The following is a 22,751-nucleotide window of genomic DNA, read 5'->3' as shown; positions in this document are numbered from 1 at the left end:
GAACTGGGCGACAGGAGTTCAACCCAAAAGCCAAAACTAGGGGACAATTTTACGTTAGAGAAAGGCTGATAGAGTAGTGAAAGTCTTTGTCGTTGATGGCCACAGGTAGGTGTCAGGATATTAAGTCCGCTCCCTCCTCCCAGCTGCCTCCTCTCTCCCACCTCCCCTTCTTATGGCGGCTGCACACCTAAGGCAGGCCCATCCGCGCCAGAACCCCTGGCCCCCACAAACGCCACGTCGCCCCCCTCTGCTACGACTCCAGCACCCTCCACGCACTCAACGCCGGACGATCACGCACCTGCTGACTGGCTGCCCTGAAGCGCACCCAAGGCCCCTTCTCCTGCCGGGACTGCAGCTTCGCCATCATCCGACCCACCAACACAACCACCAGTAAAGAACCCAACCACCTCAGATGCATCATTCTCAACACCCGCTCCGCCGGCAAACACGCCGTTGAACTCTGGGACCTACTTGACTCAACCTCCCCAGACGTTGCCTTCCTGATGGAGACCGGGCTGAACCCCTTCTCGGCAACCGACATCGCCATAGCCATCCCGGACGGCTACAAGATCTCCCGCAGGGGCCGCACCAACAGAGTATTGGGAGGTATCGCCATCGTCCACAGGAACACTATCAGAGTCTAGACCAACACAGACACCCTCAGCACCACCGAACACCTGCACTTCCAGATCCACACCGATCCCAACACCACCCTCAGAGGAACCCTCGTCTACAGCCCCCCCGGACGCTGGTCACAGTTCAGCGACTCCATCGCCGACTTCATCAGCACACACGACCTCGCCTCCACTGACTACATCCTCCTCGGGGACCTGAACTTCCACTTCGAGAACAACAACGACACCAAGGCCACCACCCTGGTTGCCAACCTCGCCAACCTCGGACTCCGACAACTCGTCACAACACCCACCCACTCCGCCAGCAACACACTCAACCCCATCTTCTCCGCAAGCTCCCATGTCTCCTTCAACAACACCACCGAACTCCACTGGACCGATCACCGCTGCATCCACTTCACCTTCCGGAAACCCACCACGCACCACCGCACCCAACAGACCCCTCAGCGCTGCTGGAGCAAAGTCACCGAATACCAGCTAACCACCACCCTTGTCCGGAGCCCACCCGCCGACCCCACCGACCCCAACAACGCCACCTGCAACCTCAGACAGTGGATCGACGACTGTGCCAACACCCTCGCGCGCTCAAGAAACCCTCCAATGGCCACACCAGCAAGAAAGCCAGCTGGTTCACTGAAGACCTCCAGGCCTCCAAGCAAACCTGCCGAAAACTAGAGAAGAAATGGCACAGTGAACGAACACCAGACAGCTATGCAGCCCACAAAATCGCCAACCTCAGACACCATCACCTCTTCAGATCTGCAAAAGGGCCTCCTTCAAAGACCGCCTGACAACAATGCGCACAAAAGCAAAGAGCTCTACAACATCGTGAAGGAAATATCCAACCCCAGCTCCAACACCAACGACATCCCACCCTCGCAAGACCTGTGCAACGCACTTGCCACCTTCTTCCATCGCAAGATCGCAGACATCCACAACAGCTTCAACGCCACGACCGCCTTGACAACCATTGAGACCTCCACCCCCCGCCCACCATCCGCACGAACCACCTGCTCTCCTGGACCAACATAAAGGATGACGACACCATCAAAATCATGAACACCATCCACTCCGGATCTCAGTCAGACCCTTGCCCACACCACATCTTCAACAAAGCCAGCACAACCATCGCACCCCATCTCTGGGAAGCCATCAACATCTCCTTCGAGACTGCAACCTTCCTGAGAGCTTGTAGCACGCCGAGATCAACGCCTTACTCAAGAAACCCAAGGCCGACCCCAAGGACCTCAAGAACTTACAGCCCATCTCCCTGCTCCCGTTCCTGGGGAAAGTCATCAAGAAGACCGTCAACAAACAACTGACCCTCTACCTCGAGGAGAACAGCATCCTGGACCTGTCCCTGTCCGAATTCCGCAGCAACCACAGCACCGAAACTGCCCTCATCGCCGCCCAACGTGGTTTAACATCTACATGGCATCGCTCGCCCACGTCACCCGAATGCACGACCTCAACATCATCTCTTACACTGATGACACCCAGCTGATCCTCTCCCTCACCAAGGACCCCCACGCTGCCAAAACCAACATCCACGAAGGAAAGAAAGTAGTCGCCGAGTGGATGAAGAACAGCCGACTAAAGCTGAACTTGGACAAGACAGGAGTCCTCATCCTCGGATTCACCCCCTCGGCTTGGGACGACTCCTGTTGGCCGACTGTACTGGGAACAGCTCCAACACCCACCAACCACGCTCGCAACCTAGGGGTCATCCTTGACTCCACCCTCTCCATGACAATGCAGGTCAATCCTGTCTCTTACTCCTGTTTCAATCAATCAGTCAGTCAGAGTACTTGTACAGCGCGCTACTTACCCGTGAGGATTTCAAGGCGCTGAGGGGGCTGCTACTGCTCAAAGAGCTAGGTCTTGAGGAGTCTTCTGAAGGCGAGTAGGTCTTGAGTCTGCCGTATGTGGGTAGGGAGGGAGTTCCGGGTCTTGACGGCGAGGTAGGAGAAAGATCTGCCACCGGAGGTCGTTCGTTGGATGCGGGGGACAGCGGCGAGGGCGAGGCTGGAAGAGCGGAGCTGGCGAGTGGGAGTGTAGAAGCTGAGTCTGCTGTTCAGGTGCGTGGGTGAGGAACTTGAAGGTGATCCTCTTGTCGACGGGGAGCCAGTGTAGGTCTCTCAGGTGGAGGGCGATGTGGCTGCGGCGGGGGACGTTGACAATCAGTCGGGTGGAGGTGTTTTGGATGCGTTGTAGTCGTCGTAGGTGTTTGGCTGGGATTCCTGCATTGAGTGCGTTGCCGTACTCTAGTCTACTGCTGTTGAGGGCCTGTGTCACCGTTTTTCTTGTTTTGTTGTTTCGGTCGGGATCCACTTGTAGATCCTGCGGAGCGTGCAGAGGTTGTTGTAGCAGGAGGAGGAGACGGCGTTGACCTGTTTAGACACGGCGAGAGAGGAGTTGAGGATAAATCCTAGGTTGCGTGCGTGGTCGGAGGGTGTTGGTGCTGTTCCCAGTGTGGTCGGCCACCAGGAGTCGTCCCAGGCTTAGGGGGTGGGTCCGAGGATGAGTACCTCAGTCTTGTCCGAGTTCAGCTTTACATGGCTACTCCTCATCCAGTCGGCGACGGCCTTCATTCTCTCGTGGAGGTTGGTTTTGTCGGTGTGTGGGTCCTTGGTGAGGGAGAGGACGAGCTGGGTGTCGTCGGCGTAGGAGATGATGTTGAGGTTGTGATGGCGGGCCACTTGTGCGAGGGGGGCCATGTAGATGTTGAACAGTGTCGGAATGAGGGATGAGCCCTGGGGGATGCCGCAGATGTCAGTGGCTACGGATCGGAAGGGTGGGAGGCGGACGCTCTGGGTTCTGCCGGAGAGGAAGGACGTGGTCTAGTCAAGGGCCTTCTCTTGGATTCCGGCTTCTATGAGTCGTGTCTTTAGAGTGCGATGACAGACCGTGTCAAAGGAGACCGACAGGTCCAGGAGGATGAGGGCTGATGTATCACCGTTGTCTAGTTGGCGCCTGATGTAGTCTGTGGCTGCGGTGAGGGCTGTCTCGGTGCTGTGGTTTCGTCTGAATCCGGACTGAGATGGGTCCAGGATGTTGTTGTCTTCCCGGTGGCGGGCCAATTGTCCATTAATGATTTTCTCGATGACCTTTGCCGGGAACGGGAGCAGGGAGATGGGCCGGAAGTTCTTGAGGTCCTTGGGGTCCGCTTTGTGCTTCTTGAGGAGGGCGTTGATTTCGGCGTCCTTCCAGGTTACCGGGAATGTCGCTTTTTCGAAGGAGATGTTGATGACCTTCCGTAGTTAGGGTGCGATGGCTGCGTCTGCTTTTTTGAAAACATGCTGTGAGCAAGGGTCTGACGGAAATCCTGAGTGGATGGAGTTCATGAACTTGCGTGTCTCGTCGGCATTGACGTTGGACCAGGAGGTCAGGGGAATGGTGCTGGTGGTGTTCGTAGGGGAGGTGAAGTCTGGCGCGGTCGGGTGGTGTTGAAGCTGTCGTGGATGTCAGCGATCTTGCGGTGGAAGAAGATGGCTAGTGAGTCGCATAGTTGTGAGGGCGGGATGTAGTTGGCGATGGGGCTGGAGAGTTCCTCTACGATGCTGAAGAGCTATTTGCTGTCGTGTGCGATGTTATCCAAGCGGTTTTTGAAGGAGGATCTCTTGGCTAATCTGATGAGGTGGTGGTGTCTGCGGCTGGCGTCCTTGTGGGCTGCGTGGTTGTCCGGTGTGCGTTCGTGAAGCCATATTTTCTTAAGTTTCCGGCATGTGCGTTTGGAGATCTGGAATCAGGTGGCTCTCTTGCTGGCGTGGTTGTTGGAGGGTTTCTTGAGTGGAGCGAGGGTGTTGGCGCAGTCGTCGATCCACTGTCTTGAGGTTGCGGCGTCTGGGTTGGTGGGGTCGGTGGGTGGGTTCTGGGCGAGTGTGGTGTCAGCTGGTCTTCGGTGACTTTGCTCCAGCAGCAGCGAGGCAGCGTGGTCCAGTGGAGATCGGTGGTGTGGTCGAAGGCGACGTTGGTGCCTGTGGAGAAGATGGAGCCCAGCGTGTGGCCGGCAGCGTGGGTGGGTGCGGTGATGAGTTGTCTGAGGCCGAGGTTGGCGAGGTTTTCGATCAGGGTGGCGGAGTTGGCGTTGTTGTTGTTCTTGAGGTGGAAGTTCAGGTCCCTGAGGAGGATGTAGTCCGTGGAGGAGAGTGCGTGGGTGCTGGCGAGGTCGGCGATGGAGTCGCTGAACTGAGCCCGGGGGGCCTGTAGATGAGTGTTCCTCTGAGGGTGGTGTTGGGGTCGGTGTGGATCCGGAAGTGCAGGTGTTCTGCAGTGTTGAGGATGTCGTTTGCGTGGTTGGTGACCTTGAGGGTGGATTTGTGGATGATGGCTATTCCTCCTCCGGTTCCGTTGGTGCAATCCCTGGGGTGATCTTGTAGCTGTTTGGGATGGCTAAGGCGATGTCGGGTGCCGAGGAGTCATTCCACCAGGTCTCGGTCAGGAAGGCCACGTCTGGGGCGGAGGTGTCGAGCAGATCCCAGAGCTCGATGGCGTGTTAGCGTGCAGAGCGGGTGTTGAGGAGTATACAGCGGAGGTGGTTGGGTCCTGTCCTTGGAGGTTTGGTGGTTCTGTCGCAGGTGAAGTTGCAGGTGCAGCAGGAGAAGGGTCCGTGGGTCCGTTTTGGGGTGGCCTGGAAGCAGGTGTGTTTTCAGCCGGTGTGGACGCTGCTGGCGCCGTAGTGGAGTCTGGTGTCGTGGTGTTCGTGGGGTCCAGGAGTTCTGGCCATGGGCGCGGTCCAGGCGCAGACGGGCTTGCCTCTGGCGGCCGAGCAGCGGTCTCCATAAGTAGGGAGGGGGGTAGGGGGGGGATCAGCTAGGAGGAGGGTGGAAAACAGCCAATGGGCGTGGGGTGCGGGGCCGCAGGGGATACAGCGGTGGGAAGGCGAAGGGAAAGGAAGAGAAGGGGCGGGGACGCAGGGAGCGGCGGCGAGAGGGGGACGGTGCGAGCGGGGACATGGGCAGGCAGAGAGGTAAAAGAAACAAAAAACAGGCACAGTGGAAATAAAACAAATGTGATACAATAGTTACACAGCAGCACAGTTTAAAAATACCAAGAGCGACAACAATACCAAGAGCGGCAAGTAGCAGCCCAGGGAGGCCTCGAACACTGGAGCACTGACACTTTCAGCAGCAGCGGGGACAGGCGCAGTCAAGTGGAGCTGCGCAGTGTGGGGGGCGACCGGCCTCAACCAAGTTCAAGGGTCGCACTCACTGCCGCGCAGCGGCCTCCATAAGTAGGGAGGTGGGAAGGGGGGGGGGGATCAGCTGGGAGGAGGATGGGAAACAGCCAATGGGCGGGTGGGCAGGGATGCAGGGGACGCAGCGGCGGGAAGGCAAAGGGAAAGGAAGAGAAGGGGGTGGGGACGCAGGGGGCGGGAGGGGGACGGTGTGAACAGGGACACGGGCAGGCAGAGAGGTGAAAAACAAAAAAACAGTCACAGTAGAAATAATACAAATGTGATACAGTAGTTATACAGCAGCACAGTTCAAACATACCAAGAGCGACAATAATACCAAGAGCGACAAGTAGCAGCCCGGGGGGCAACGAACACTGAGCACTGACACTCTCAGCAGCAGCGGGGACGGGCGCAGTCAGGTGGAGCTGCACGGTGTGGGGGGCGACCGGCCTCAACCAAGGTCAACCCTCCGCATGATCTGCAGGATCTACAAGTGGATTCCTATTGAAACCATCACCCAGGCCCTCGTCAGCAGCAGCTGGACTACGGAAACGACCTCTATGCAGGCGCCCCAGCCAAACTCCTGAAACGACTTCAGCACATCCAGAATGCCTCTGCATGCCTGATCCTCGACATCCCCCGCTGCAGTCACATCACATCCCACCTGAGAGACCTACACTGGCTCCCCGTCAACAAAAGTATAACCTTCAAGCTCCTCACCGACGCACTCAAGGCACTCAACAACACCAGACCAGCGTACCTCAACAGACGACTCAGCTTCTACACCCCCACCCTCCAGCTTTGCTCCGCCGACCTCGCCTTCGTCACAGTCCCCTGCATCCGAAGAGCGACCTCCGGCGGCAGATCATTCTCCCACCACGCCACAAAGACCTAGAACACCCTCCCCACCCACCTACGCCAGACCCAAGACCTGCTGACCTTCAGAAGACTCCTCAAGACCTGGTTCTTTGAGCAGTAGCAGCATCACCCCTCCCCCCTGCGCCTTGAGACCCTCACGGGTAAGTAGTGCGCTTTACAAATGTTCTGATTTATTGAATGATTGAGTGCAAGAAAATATTACGCTGATTAAAGGTCATAGGACCCACCAGGACCAAACAAGGAAGGCGCCACAGGAAGACACTCTTAACCTCTCAACCCTTTACCTAGATGCCCAGGTGAGATGCTGTGGGGGGTTGGGGTAAGTAGTTGGCTGAGTAGGGGTTAAGGGGCTAGCTAAGGGTGGGCTGGGGGGTGTTTGCAAGGACAAGGTTTGAAATCGCATGAAGGTGGATAGTCCTGCAATCTATGGCTGAAGATAGTTGGGACTAGGCAGCCTCTGAAGATGTAGCTTAAGAGGTGCTAAGGTACTATAGAAAGGGAGACTAAGGTAAAAGAGGCTTGGCTTTTGAAAGAAGTCAGGACACACAAGTAGTTAACAATGCATACAGGCTTTGGGTTGAACACATCTCGTCAAAATAATGACTAATACGACGATCGAGAGGGAATGTATGTGTATAACAGTGTGATTACCAATTTGCGCAGGGCTTTGGCTAAAAGGGCTTAGCTGTGGATCCTTGAGAATTTTTAAGAGTGGGTTTTGTACAAATTGTCACATACTCCGGATTCATGTCTACCACCACATTTGCGTGAGCACAGGTGAAGAAACACAGAATAGGAACTTATAATCCATATTTGCAGTTTTTTCAATGGTTAAAATGCAGATCAGAGTCCAAGTACATGGTAGAGTAGGATTCCTAAAAGGGGAGAATGAAAGGTAACTGGCAAAATAATGAAGTAAATTAAGGTAAGCAGACAGATATACTATGGTCAACACAAGGATGGATTTGTTTTTTTTCTACTGGTCAGAAAGTTTATTTGGCGCCTTGTGCCATTGATGAAATCACATTTTTACAGTAATGGAAAGATTTACCTTTTTTGGGTTTTGGAGACAAAGGCTGTTTATTTTCTTCATTTTTCAACCTCTCTTTATCTGTGGGCATTGAGCTCATATTTAAAAGTGCACGTGTCGCAGTGACCTCATCAAGCCAAACCACATTACCTGCAAAATAACACGTATATTTTCAAGTTAGTTCAATAAAATAAATCACATTAAATTCATGTTATAGCAGTTCATAGAAATGTGTACGCATTGAAATTCTATCGTTTTGACAATTTTTAGCTCTTTTAAGGTTACACCGATCAAAACAATTTAAATACAGACATGTTTTGGAGCTCCCACCACCTTGTAAATACTAGATATCAGTGTGCCACCTGGTACAGTCTCAAATTAAATACGATAGAAGGAATCTTTATTTTGAGTTTTGCTTGAGCAAAAGCATTTTGAATTTCCTTGTTAAAACAGTTAAATGTTCAAGTCCATTCTTTTAACAAAAAACTTCTAAATCATAGGCAAGCATTCCTAAAACATATTCACTGAGGACCTCACACCTTATGCTAAAGATGTCCTCCTTTTCCTAATTAAATAATATTCAGAGAATATTTGATTCAAAGTGCTCTCTCAGAACCTTTATCCCAGTTGCCCCTCTCGCAGAAGCCTTTGATTAATCCCAGCAACAAATCATTGTAAACTAAGATGCATGCAACTACATAGTAAACAGCATACAAGCCACACTACCTTCATATCTTAAAGCCTCCAAACAAGAGCTGAATTTTCTCACATCAAGCACAATAAAACTGTTCTCCTCACTAGATCATGCTCCACGACCAACCCACAAAGATACACTACGTAGCCCTTATTCCTACACATCTGCCAACTATTTCACCAGCTCTTAATTCACAGCTAAGAGCTCAAACGTTATAAATACCTGTTGGAAAGTGAATTATTAGTAGTGGTAAATATGCATCTGTAACTGGCAATAATACCACTAACACAGTATAGCAATTAAAACCACCAATTATGTGAATAATTAAGACACAACTCACGATAAAAATCCAACACCACTTTAGGAACTATTTTTATCTTTAAAATGATACCAAAATAAAAAATATCTAATCTAGGCAACCAGAAATGAATTTTGAAAGATTAGCACTATATAGCACATGGAAACCTACAGTGCCTATTGGGAAATCTGGTCGTACTAGATCAGAACAAAGACAAAGTTTCAGGTGACTGCGAAGGAGCCCTGCGCAGCTACCCCTCGCTGTAGGTCTCAATATTTTTACCTTCTGACTTATAAACATTTCTGGAGCTCTTCTTCCCAAGGCATATTGGAGCTCTCAGCCAGTCCAGATTATGTGAGGATTCGACGGCTTGCCATGCGAAAAGCTCCCAGTAAAACTTATAGAAGTCAGACCTCGTGAGCTTTCCAGCTGGACTCGCCAGAGATCCAGGCCGGCTCGCGATTGAAGGTGGGTGGCTTGACTCTCGCGGTTGGTCCCGGTCACCACTTCTATGCTCTGACTTGGGGTGACCGGTTTGGCTGGCCAGTATGAGTCAGTCTGTCCACTTATGGAGCTGTTTTCCAAACTTCTTCAAACTTCTGGAACTTCTTCCTGAAGTTCCTTTGAGGGTCCCAAAGTGTCCATAACTTACTTAAAGGGTCTGGAAGCTCCAAGATGGTCCTTGATAGTTTTTGACTTCAATTCCCACAATCCACTTCAACAAAGCCCTTTCAAATCCACTGGTAGTACTCCAGGCTGAGGATTCTTGGTGGTGATGGTCCGGGTGAGCTCTGTTAACCTGTAGCTTACAGGGAGTCCATATGAAGCAGGTTTGATCCACAGGGGTGTTAGTTTCAAATTGTGCAGCAGGTGCAGTCAGTCAGAGTGCAGGGCCTGGTTGGTGCAAATCAAACTACTCAGCATGGACTCTTCTTGCTGTTTCAGGAAACAGATCTGAGAGGAACTGCCCCTCTAAGATACTTTTCCAGTGTTTCTGGGGTCGCGCAGAAGGGTACTTCTATCCAAATGAGGAGCATAGCCAGCGCATGGCCATTTCCTCCAAAGTGCGGCACAATGGTCTTCCAGAGAGCACTATTTCTCAAAACATTCACTATGGTTCTAGTCCCAGCAGAGAGGTAAGAGCTAACTAAACCAACCTTCCATATTCTCACTACCTCAATGAGCAGGTAGGGGTGTAAATGAAACTGGTTTCTCCTGCCTGTCTCCTCCTTCTTTTGAAGACTATTGTTTACAACGCCTCGCCCTCCCTCTCGCCCTGGCATTCCTATAGAGCAGAAACCTCTCCTCCCAGGATGGCTTTTTAACTCCGTAGGCTACTTATAACCTCATCAAAGCAGCCCTACATTGAAAGAAGGCTATGCTATGCTGTGCTGAAAGATACTGAATGATACTGCCATAATTTGCTGCGTGACTGATTAATAGAAACGCTGCTGTATTTGTAAATTTTAAACCTGTGACCAAAAGCGCTGAAAACGAACGCTGTTCGAGCGCCTCACTTTTATTTTTGCCACCGCGCCGATTTGATTTTAAAAACAGCACGGTGTGATGTTAACTGTGTACCTCACCTAGAAATACGTAGGTCCCCTGTAGCCCGGTCCTCGGCAAGCGCTAGGTTTGTTGTGGGGAAGGCACAGGGCGGTACCTTCTTCCTGCCTCCTGGCTGGGGCAGGCTCTGATTGGACAAAGTAAGTTTGGAGAGGCGGAGCTGAACTAAAGCACGTCCTCTACAAAAATCAGTCCCTTTGTATGACGCGCAGCGAATACGCGCAGCACCCACGCCAAACACCGCGCCAAAGACTAGCCTAAGACATGCCCGTCTGGGCCCGTCCGGGACATGGGGCATGACATCCTACATCCCTCGTGTTGCAGGTATGACCTCCATGCAATTAAAAGCGCTGCGCCCTAAATTACATCACGACTGTATTGGCCTCTCGCCACTAGGGGACACATATTGTAATAACTGCAACTTAAAACTTACAAATATCCAACCCTATTCGGACCCAATACCAACTTCCCAAACTACAACTAAACGCCCAAATCGCACTCACCTCAACTACTCCTTCCTTAGCGTTAATTGCAGATCCCTACCTCAGCACAAATTAGACATCTTCACCCTTTTACAAGATGACGCCCCAAGTGCCCTCTTCCTAACAGAAACTTGGCTACACGAGAGCTCCGGACCAGATGTAGCTATGGCTCTCCCTGATAACTATGCTATTGCACGGCAAGATAGACAAGGCCAAGTGGGTGGAGGGATTGCAATTATATATCTTAAAGAATTTATTTGTAAATTGCTCCCAGCCAATATCCCAGACTGTGAAGCCGCCTCCTTCCAAATCACCCTCAACCCGAATTTCACTCTGTCTGGTCTGCTAATATATAGACCACCCGGGAGCGCTAACTCCTGGACAGCCAACTTAGCAAACCACATCGCCCCATTGCTGTTAAATTTTAAAAATTTTACACTCCTAGGGGACCTAAATCTGCACCTTGAGGATCAAACTAATGTGGCTTGCTGTAATCTTATAGAAGATTTCACTGCTCTAAACTTAACGCTTCTCAACAGCGGTCCTACACACAGGGCGGGTCACCTATTGGACCCTGTTTTTTCTAATACCCCTGACCTAAAATGGACCCAAACCAGCCCCATATGCTGGTCAGATCACCATCTCGTTAGCTTCAGCCTAACTAGACCATTTCCTCCCAGGAATACTACCTGGCCTGCACAATCCATGAAAAATTGGAAATTATTAGACATGCATAGACTGAACAACGTACTTACAATTAGCACCCCCTCCTATGACCAAAATATGGAAAACATTGCCAACCAGTGGCTGGAAACAGCAGCCAACCAATGCCTTCCTTTAACGGGGGCAAAAAGAAATCTCCACCGCCCCCCTGCCCCTTGGTTCAATGAATCCCTCAAAAATGAAAAATCGAAATGCAAAGTTTTAGAAAGGAAATGGCGCAAAAACTACAACCATGAAAATAAAATAATTTACAGTAATGCAAGAAATGCGTATCATACTTCCTGTAGGAAAGCCCGAGCCCTTTATGTGGCAAACACCGTTAACAATGCCACAAACAAAACAAAGACCCTATTTAATATAGTAAAGGATCTAGCAGGTGCGCAAACAACGGCTACAGCCCACCCGTTAACAAAAAAACAATGTCAAGACCTGGCGACATTCTTTAATGACAAAATTGAAATCATTGTCACAAATTTCACCGCTAGTCCCCAAGACATCGCTTCAAAGCAGTATATCCAAAATACCCTGGAGAAAGAAAAATCTCTTGAGAAATGGCCCCCCATAACTTTGGACTCCCTAAAAATGTCTTTGAAGTCCATTTCCTCAGGTTCCCCCTGTGATCCTCTCCCAGTTCGATTTTTAAAACAATTAGACACTTCCCCTTTAACCACTATAGCAAACGTGCTAAATACTTCTCTTCTAACTTCCACTGTCCCGTCAAGCTGGAAACACGCCATCGTGACCCCATTATTGAAAAAACCTTCAGCTGACCCCATGGTCCTATCGAATTATCGGCCTATATCTTTACTCCCCGCCTTTTCTAAATTGATGGAAAGACACATACATGCCACCCTCACTTCCTTCACGCCGAATAACAACCTCCTTCACCCATCGCAATCAGGTTTCCGTGCAGGACACTCAACGGAGACCGCTCTATTGGGTGTAACGGAAAAAATCCGAAAGCTCCTGGATGAGGGTCAGACTGTCGCACTCATTCTTTTAGATTTGAGTGCGGCGTTTGATACTATATCACACAAAATTCTCCTGACCACACTAGAGAGATTCGGCATCCGTAACGAGGGCCTTCAGTGGATAAAGTCTTTTCTAACCGATAGATCCTTTCAGATCAAATCTAGCATTGCATGCTCAGACACATTCCCCACTCCCTATGGAGTCCCACAGGGCTCCATCTTGAGCCCGCTGCTTTTTAATTTGTACCTGAGACCACTGGCCGATCTAGCCGACTGCGTTGGCCTTACCTTAATGTCATACGCTGACGACTCTCAGATCATTTTTTCTCTATCTGAGTCAAATCCCTCAACCCCATCTGCTCTGAAAAATGGTCTTCAGGAAATCTTCAACTGGATGACCACCAACCAGTTGAAGTTAAACGGGGATAAAACTGAGGTCCTCCTTCTGGGAAGAAAAAAAGAACTTTGGTGCCCCTCACATTGGCCAACAGAGATGGGCAACCTTCCCATTCCAGCCACACAAGTGAGAAATCTAGGAGTCATTATTGACAATACTCTGTCGATGAAACAGCAGGCAAATAAAGTGGCTGGCCTCTGTTTCACCATAATAAAATGGTTAAAGAAAATTATCTGGATGTTGCCCCAAAATACCCAAAAAACCGTAGTCAACGCACTAATAACGTCACGCATTGACTACGGTAACATTCTTTACCTGAGCTCAAATCTAGCAGTGATCAAACGACTGCAAATGATCCAAAACGCTGCTGCACGTCTCCTATGCAGGATCCCAAAGTTTGACAGAATATCAAAACACTTAAATGATTTACACTGGCTCAGGATAGAACATCGGATTAGCTTCAAAACCTTGATATATATGTTTAGAATTAAAACCAAAACTGCACCCGGCTACCTACAAGCCTTGGCCTCCCCCTATCTCCCAACAAGGGATCTCCGATCTCAAACAGCAGCAAATTTCACTGTTCCAAGATTCAAACTGCAAAAAACGGGAGGACGCTCTTTTGCTGTGAGAGGGCCGACTCTATGGAACTCACTCCCCCCGCAGATCCGGAAAGAAGAAAGCTATACTAAATTCCAGAAATGCGTAAAAACCTGGCTATTTCAGAAGCAATTGCAGTAATACCACAATTTGGCTATCTTCCTTCTATCCAATCGAATGTCACAGGCGCCGGGAAACCCTTTTTGGGTAGCTGCATAATACAAATGCAAAAAATAAAATAAAAATAAAATAAATTGCTAATCTACTCAACTCTGACCAATCAGGACAAATTACTGGAAAGCTGAATTTTGGCTTTCAGACAAGAAAGTCTAATAACTTCTTGTCTGTAAATTTTAGAATAAATTCAAAACAGTGTATTGTTGGATTTATCAATACCATTCTAGCAAGACCTTGAATGATTTTTTTTGGGATTCTCCTGGCGGGAGTTATTAAAGAATAACTTCATGCTATGTCTACCTATGTTGCTGGGGATTTGCAATGGGGAAAATGACTTGGTAATTTTTTCCAACACCTGCCTATATCTACAGGACCCAACACCCTGGAATACCTAGGGGAGACTTTAGGGGTTCTGAACATGTACAAATATTGCAGGACCTCACTCCACAGTGCTCGTAGCACAAAAGTGGATTTTGGGAAGCACTTTACTACAATGTGGGTAGTGAAACGTGCAATTTCACTAAACCCAATACATATAAAAACCGATTTTATAAGGATCCTCCTTATAAATGCCTGACCACCCTACCACTGGAACACCAAGGGGAGATTTGGGGGCACCAAATATGCCACAACATTGTAGTTTATTAATTTTTAAGTGCTCCAAACATCAAAGTCGAGTTTGAGCACAATTTGCATTTTAAAAGCAGTCCTTCAACAAAGGGCTGCTTTTAAACGGACCTCCTTCTTCAACAGTGCACACCAGCAACTGCAGAAACTGCCATGCCACATTAAACACTAGGGACTTAAAGGAAGTTTGGATTCCCCTGGCTTATTATGCACTAGGGCCTTATAGGGGAGGTCATGCCAATCATAGGGGTACCCTAACCCATTGTGTACCCTAAAGTATATAGGTGTTTTCACAGTATTCGAAGTGTGTCTTCAGCAAAGCACTTGCCCTTGGCCTGATTAAGCAGAGCCAGGGACAGTCAAGGTCAGTTACCACCAGTACCAGTCAGCAAACAAATGAGGGAGCCCAGGGCACAAGGATGACTTTGCAACAATACAGTTGCCACTATTTGCTCGCCTTCCCACCTCCTCACTAAATCCTATCTGTTCTAAGTATCGGTCTTCTCTCACGCATTTCCAGATGAATTGATTCACATACAGAAAACTGACAACCATTTTTGGGTGAATCAAATTTCAGTTGCCAAACCAATGAACTCCTTGCCCTCGCCTCTTGCATTCTGCCCCGTCCTGCTTGACTTACCCTTGCACACCATTCCTGTCAACTACTACAGTCTCCCTACTTCGCTTCTCCAAGATTCTGAAGACCTGGATATCGAATTCCTCACTCTCCTTCTTAAGAGCCAAAGCCCGTTTGAGTCTCTTCAATCAGGCTTCAGGATGTTGCACTCTACAGGAATTGCCCTCTCATGCGATGAACTCTATACCCTGAGCCCACTCTAACCATCTTTCACACTGCTCATAATTATTGACCTTTCTGCAGCGTTTGATACTGTGGACCACTCAACTGTCTACTCTTACGATGCCCATATTGGAGCAGTAGTTGCAACACTTCCTAATGAGACATTTGCTTCCTTTGGCTTCCCCCATCATCTCTACTCTATTGACACTGAAATTTTCCATACCCCATACCTCCAGGCATGGGTCTCCGACTGCCTCATAGTCTTCTACGAATGGATAGCTATCTAATCACCCCTACTGACCACATCGAAAAATTAAATGATCTACTTCTCTGACACTTTGCCTCTATTACCTACTCAATCCACATCTCGCCCAACCCCAACACGATCATCTAGAAATCTCACTGTTACCTACACCCAGACAACAAAATGGAATCTTTCATAAAAGCTGTGGCTTCAGCAGCCAGGTATAAAGTATTATATATATTTCATACAACCACTTCCTTCAAACAGCCAAGACACTGCTCCTTACGAATCATGACCATTAGAAAGCTCTTGGTGGTTCTCCGTCTGTTGTCCTTCTCCCAATTGGATACATTAATTAAAGATTTTTACAATCTCTCCAGATACAGCCACGAGGGACAAATGAATATCATACTGGGATTGATTAAAGATTTCTGAGTCAAGCGGATACACCAACATCTTGCAGACGTCAAAGGTCAAGTGCACGCATAAAACAATTTAATGTACACTAAAATATGCAGGGCACCTCTGCGGTCACTTGACCAAAGTGGCGGATTCTACAATCCATTTAGATGCTCCTCCTAAATAGATTATAGCTGTGTTTTAGATGTTAAGCCTGGATGACGTCTGCTGTGACTGGAACAGCAAGGGACGAAACACGCGATGGCAAAGGGGGTATATGATAAAGAAATAAAAGAAATGTTGAAACCACAACCTCAACTCTGGATTTCTGAGTGCTTGGAGAACTTCGCTGTTGATTTCTGGACCTCTCCAGCTAAGAAAAAGAGAGGGTGCTTCCTCCTCCTCAGCACAAGAAAATATTTGGTCACTTTATGAATAAGACTTATAAATCTTGCTAGATTTGTGTGGTAGAGTGTGCTTGCTATCCCAGCTAGTACAACTATTAAGTGAACCACCAAGACCTATTTTACAAGCTACTAATCAGTACAAAACAATCAATTTCCACTCTTTAGGAACAGAATGAAGACATACGTCTACCAATGTACACTACTACTAATCACAAAAGAAAAAATACAGGATAATCTGATTTTTAACTTACAGGACGTGTCATCAAGCCACTCAATATGAGCAGGTGGATAACTTTTAAAATAGGCAAATACATCCCGCGTGCTCATTTCATCCACTCCGGAAATCTTAATAGTATCCATTCTCACTTTAGGGATTGCTGCAAATAGAAAATAAATGTATTACATAAATAGAAACCAAACTGTGCTTAGAATATTATAGAATACAAATGTTCCTTTATCTAATGCAATTTTGCACTTTATGTAAATAAGGATTACTAACATTTTCACACCCAAAAAACATACTTTAGGGTTATTTAATGTCTGGCACTGCTAGTGCCTGGAAAAGATACAGATTGGTCAAATTTTGAGATGTAGTCTGCTCTTTTCATGTAAGACCATTTATGAACACTAGATCTGATCTTTACAGAGTCAGTATGCCACCCACTGCAAACTCTGGCTGGTACCCTTATATGCACATGGAGAACGCATAAATGTTTATCATCAGTGGATTTATCCTGAGAGCAGATTACTATTACTGCAGTAAATACTTGAGCCCAAAACATAAATAAACAACCCAGCTGAATATACTCGATTCAGATTATGAATTGCTTGGCTATCACAAATGCACTGAAAGCATAGAGAAGGCACTGGTTAAAATGTTTAAACATGTTTATCTGATACAATACTTAAAATTGTTATAACCCAAATAAAATGTATTCACATGATCTTCACACAACACTGAATAATTGCAACAAAGGAATCCCTCAACTGTCTTTGAAGGCAGAGGAACGAGCCTGCTAGACCAGATAGTGAACTACCAGAGCATCATTAACTTAACTGCTTTGGCATAGTTATTCGGAGGATAGGTAGTCCATAGCAATACATGTCTATGCAAAAGCTACTAGCTTTGCCAACGTGTTTTAGCCATGTTGTCCATAGCTAAAAGTCAGTGGCTTAGAGGAGAGTCGCGTGGGTTGTAGAAGAATAGATTGGCAAAGAGCAGAGTGTTACAGAACGGAATGGCAGCGTTTGTCGTGTATTGGAGTGGCATAGGGTGGAGTCGCACAGAGTTGCATACACTGGAGTGGCCTAGAGTAATGTGGCCTAGAGTGGACTATTGTAGAGTGTTGCAGTGGCATTCAAATCAGTGGAATAGAAAGCAGTGGCGTAGATAAGAGTGGTGCACTGTAGAGTGCAGTGGGGCAGAGTCAAGTGGCGAAGAGAATAGAGGAGAGTTGAGTGGTGCAGAGTAGAATAGCATAGAGTGGAAAAGAATGCAGTGGCAGAGTGCAGTGGTGTGGAGCAGTGCAGAGTAAAGTGGCGTAAAGTTGAGTGGCGGAGAGTGCACTGTTTCAAAGTACAGTGGCAGAGTGCACAGATGTGGAGTAGTGGAGCAGAGTACAGTGATGCAGAGTAGAGTGCAGTGTTAGAGTGCAGCTATGTAGAGTGCAGAGTAAAGTGCAGTAATAGTATAAATGGGAAAAAACACTGTTAGGTCTGTATTTCATATACCTTTTTTGAGCATGTCTCGATCCACCACTACATCTCTCTGTGCCTCGTTCACTTCAGCTCGAAAATGGAAACGTTTTGCTCTTTGCTCCTTTTTTTCAATTGCCTCCTAAAAAACAAAGCATTTTCATGGAACAAACAGACAGCCTGGCACTGAAAACAACAATACACAACAAAATGAAGAAATTAAAATGTTTGCCTCACAGAAGTGACAGAATGAAGAAGATGTAAAGTACAATTGTCTACTTTGTATATAATTAAATCATCAAAATGATACATAAAAGCAACGTCCATCATGAAAGAGAATGCAAATAGAAATACATATTGCTGCATTTAAAGTTCCAAAACTACAGTAATCAAAGCAAGGAATTATGTGTCAAAGACATAATGGGCGGGAGGGTTTGGCATTTTTTGGAGACTGTAGGAAGCTGGCTCTTTATATCATATACCAAAATTAGGTACATCATGCAAAGAGTCCAGTTATTGCCCTCTGAGTGGACAAGGGCTTGCTCTAGCAATCCCAAGTTGCTCTTCTAGGGAGTAGTGTGGTCGAGCAACCGTAGGCTTATCAGAGAGGAGCGTTAGACATCTGCAAATACACACAATAGTCAATAATTGATGCACAAGACTCAAGGTGGAGATCCACACCAATTTATAAAACTTACATGTTTCTCTATATGTGTTTAGGCACCAGAATCAATACAATCAGATAAGTATGTTTTGAAAGAAATACATTTACGTTTAAAAAGTCGACACTAAGTGCATTTTTCAAAAGCTGCAATGTTATCCTATAGGTGGAAAAACAAGTATGGCATTTAAGTAGAGTACAGCAACTTACAAGACCAATCTCCTGGCCTTAAGGGGAGTATGAGGCAAGGTCCAAGGTAGCACCAGCAGGTCAGATCCAGTGGCACTAGGGCGGCCAGATGCAGTGGTGCAATACAGCACCAGGTGCCCAATGCTAGACAACGGGGATCGGTCTGAATAAAAAGAGGCTGCAGGTTTGGATTGGGAGACCAGTCTAGTTAAACCAACCAGAGGATTCAAGTTGTGCGATGGTAGGTGACGTGGGGACTCTATTGGTCCTCTTCACCTCGGGCCGGGCAGCCGGATGCAGAGGGTCTTTGATGTGTCGGGTTTCATCATCCTGGAGCACTTGCGGTTGAGGGGGGCTGCAAAACAGAGGCTGCAGGCAGCATCTGGGAGTTCACGAGGGTTGAGACCATAGTGAACTCTGTCTCTTGAGAGCTTGGGGACCACGCGGACACCGTTGGCCCACTTCGACTCAGGCTGGGGGGCTTGGGTGCAGTTGTGCTTGGTGCTGTTGGGTTTTGCTGGTTCCGGAGTCCTCACTGTACTTTTTTGAGTGCCTGCAGGAGAGCAGCTCTGCTGCTCCACAGAAGTCCCTGGGTCTTTGTTGGAGGCAGGCAGTCCTCCTGGCTTTTGGAGGTACAACAATGTGCAGGACTAGATGACTTTGGCACAATTCAATGGGAAACAGCAGCTCTACAGTGTCCTTCTTTGTAGGTCAGCAGGATCTGATCTTCTGATGTCAGGGGCTCTCCTAAATTCTGAATTTAGAGACATTAGGGGATTGTAGGGTAGTAGTTAAAGGGCACCTACCCCTAGGGTCACTACGCCCTCTATCTGACCATGTCCTGTGGGAAGTGGGCAAGTTCTTAAGTTTGTCATTACCAAGATGGGTAACTTTGAAAAGTCGCCACCACTTCAGGCAGCCCACCTTAGGGGCGTCACTAGCCGGAGGGTGGACAAGCTTATCTGACTAGGCCAAAAGGCTCTAGACAAAGGGGGTTGGCCTCTTCTCCTGTGAGAGCAGCCAGATTTGCATACCAAAGGCGGTGGGCTCTTTGAATCTCCCCTGCCTGGGAATGCTAATCTGCAGATCATCCTGTGGGATGGGGTGTAAACACCCTCTGCCCGAGCATGATTTGTTTCTGACCTCCTGAGAGCTAAGGCCCTCACCCTTGGGGGGTCAGAAATGTGTCTCTGGTGGCAGGCTGGCAAAAATCTTTCAGTCAGCACACCAGTAGCTGGTCTGTTTTCAGAGTGCACCTCTAAGGTGACCTCTGTGTGCATGTATTAATAAATCAAACACTAGAATCAGTGTGGGTTTATTAATAAGAGATGTTTGATACCAAACATTCGTATTTTCAGTGAAGACCTCATGTAGCTGGGGAACTTGTTTTTACCAGTGCCCAGCACGTACTTAAATGGCTTCACTGTTCACTTATACTGGCAGTAATGGAACTGAACAGCACAGAGGCATATCTGCTCATGCAGCTATGCCCTCACATGCAGTATAGTGCACACTGACTTAGGGCTGTAAGGCCTGCTGTAGAGGTGACTTCCCTATAATACATGCAGTGTCTGCAGGCATGGCACACAGGGATGCGTGCCATGTCGTGTTTTCACTTCTGTCTGCACCAAGACACACAGCCTGCAGTGGCAGTCTGTATGTGTTTGGTGAGGGGTCCTTTAGGGTGGCACAATTTGAGCTGCAGCCCTTAAGGACCCTCTTTAGCCTCCTTGCCCTAGGTGTCAGAGGCACCACTTACGAAGGACTTACAGGGAATGCTAAAGTTTTGGGAAAGAGATGTGACTCTGGGATCATGGTCAGCCGGTTCCCAGTGTACTTCCTGTCGAAATCACATCAAATACCAGGCACACAGTGGGAGTGACCTTCTCAAAAAGGGGCACTCTCCTACAGAGACAAAAAGAAAAATTTAGTTTTAGCAAATCTACACTTATGTGGCTTTTTCTGGTGGTTAATGTGGTGGTAACTGGACAACCAGAAACACACTTCTTGGTTGAAAACGGAGTACTCACCTGGAAGCGCATACTCTACTTCCCTTCTGCCGATATCGCTAATACGTCCCTTTACAGCCTTATTAAAACATGCACGTGTGTGAAGATCTGATTCAATTTTATGTTTAAAAAGTACATATTTGAAAACAATATGTAAAGAATATGCAATATAACCATTATGAGGACCAAAATTAAACATTTGGTTATAAAACTACAAACCACAGAGAAAACTGCGGGCCAGTACTGCTAACAGTCTCCTGGTTAAGCTCTAAAAACAACTGACATGAGGAAGTAGTGGATATTACCATTTTTCTATCAGCACATGATTTAAAAGACCTAATCACAGGGAAGTATCATTTCAATAAGATTTTCCTAAAGACTACTTAAATAAATAATTATAGAAGTGTTATGCCTAAATAGGGTTTGTCAGTGTAGGGTGTGATATAGCCAATGTGCTTGGTAAATAATGACGATTGATTAGTGACTATTAGCATAGAGAGAGCAATTAAATGGTTTAGCTCATGCTTTTGAACATCTGCTGCTTACATGTTGGTACACCAGGGAAGGGATCCTGCCAGTTCTTTATTTTGAAAAAGAAAGAATCCAATGGCAACTGGTATCCAGCGCAACTACACATCCCAAAATCACCAGTAAACCTTTAAAAGTCCACCCAGAGAGCAAGCAAACCACATGGGAACAAACAGATGCAAGAGTGGAGAAGCATGGCTCAATGGTTAGAGCAAAAATATTTACAACATGGGGTGGTGAGGGACAGAGTCTCTGAATTAAGCAGAATACTCTCACCCAGTCAAAAGATCAGGGCTAGATCCAACACCGTTTTTTAGCTCATTGCACCATCCCAGTTTCAGAACCTGGCTGTATGCAAATTAGTCTGTTCCTGTCCCAGTGCATGATGGGAACAGGGCAAACCAAACTACAAAAGCCAATTCGTACACTGGGAAGGAAACAAGCTTCCGGGGACCGGTTTCTGGCATTACAGCCGTCTTCGGCCCGGCTTGCTTGAATCCTGATGGTGCAATGAGCAAGGGACTCATGTCTGAGTATACCCTTCCACGCTTAGGGTGGACAAAAATATTTACAACATGGGGTGGTGAGGGACAGAGTCTCTGAATTAAGCAGAATACTCTCACCCAGTCAAAAGATCAGGGCTAGATCCAACACCGTTTTTTAGCTCATTGCACCATCCCAGTTTCAGAACCTGGCTGTATGCAAATTAGTCTGTTCCTGTCCCAGTGCATGATGGGAACAGGGCAAACCAAACTACAAAAGCCAATTCTTACACTGGGAAGGAAACAAGCTTCCGGGGACCGGTTTCTGGCATTACAGCCGTCTTCGGCCCGGCTTGCTTGAATCCTGATGGTGCAATGAGCAAGGGACTCATGTCTGAGTACACCCTTCCACGCTTAGGGTGGACAAAAATATTTACAACATGGGGTGGTGAGGGACAGAGTCTCTGAATTAAGCATAATACTCTCACCCAGTCAAAAGATCAGGGCTAGATCCAACACCGTTTTTTAGCTCATTGCACCATCCCAGTTTCAGAACCTGGCTGTATGCAAATTAGTCTGTTCCTGTCCCAGTGCATGATGGGAACAGGGCAAACCAAACTACAAAAGCCAATTCTTACACTGGGAAGGAAACAAGCTTCCGGGGACCGGTTTCTGGCATTACAGCCGTCTTCGGCCCGGCTTGCTTGAATCCTGATGGTGCAATGAGCAAGGGACTCATGTCTGAGTATACCCTTCCACGCTAAGGGTGGACAAAAATATTTACAACATGGGGTGGTGAGGGACAGAGTCTCTGAATTAAGCAGAATACTCTCACCCAGTCAAAAGATCAGGGCTAGATCCAACACCGTTTTTTAGCTCATTGCACCATCCCAGTTTCAGAACCTGGCTGTATGCAAATTAGTCTGTTCCTGTCCCAGTGCATGATGGGAACAGGGCAAACCAAACTACAAAAGCCAATTCTTACACTGGGAAGGAAACAAGCTTCCGGGGACCGGTTTCTGGCATTACAGCCGTCTTCGGCCCGGCTTGCTTGAATCCTGATGGTGCAATGAGCAAGGGACT

General features: G+C 47.8%; 1 protein-coding gene across 1 annotated transcript in view; it reads right to left on the bottom strand.

Annotated features, from left to right (window-relative positions):
* The window catches only part of NCBP3 (nuclear cap binding subunit 3), a 309,425-nt gene that overhangs the window by 178,635 nt on the left and 108,039 nt on the right, over positions 1–22,751 (bottom strand). The window contains exons 3-5 of the mRNA XM_078679347.1: positions 17,836–17,941; positions 16,356–16,481; positions 7,742–7,870 (exon numbers count right to left, since the gene is read on the bottom strand). Coding sequence (XP_078535473.1) covers positions 7,742–7,870; positions 16,356–16,481; positions 17,836–17,941 — 361 coding nt within the window. The remainder of the gene's footprint in view (positions 1–7,741; positions 7,871–16,355; positions 16,482–17,835; positions 17,942–22,751) is intronic.

Source organism: Lissotriton helveticus, chromosome 3_1, assembly GCF_964261635.1.
Source record: "Lissotriton helveticus chromosome 3_1, aLisHel1.1, whole genome shotgun sequence".
NCBI lineage: Eukaryota > Metazoa > Chordata > Amphibia > Caudata > Salamandridae > Lissotriton > Lissotriton helveticus.
The sequence above is the reverse complement of the archived record's forward strand: the minus strand, read 5'-3'. Positions and strand labels throughout refer to the sequence as shown.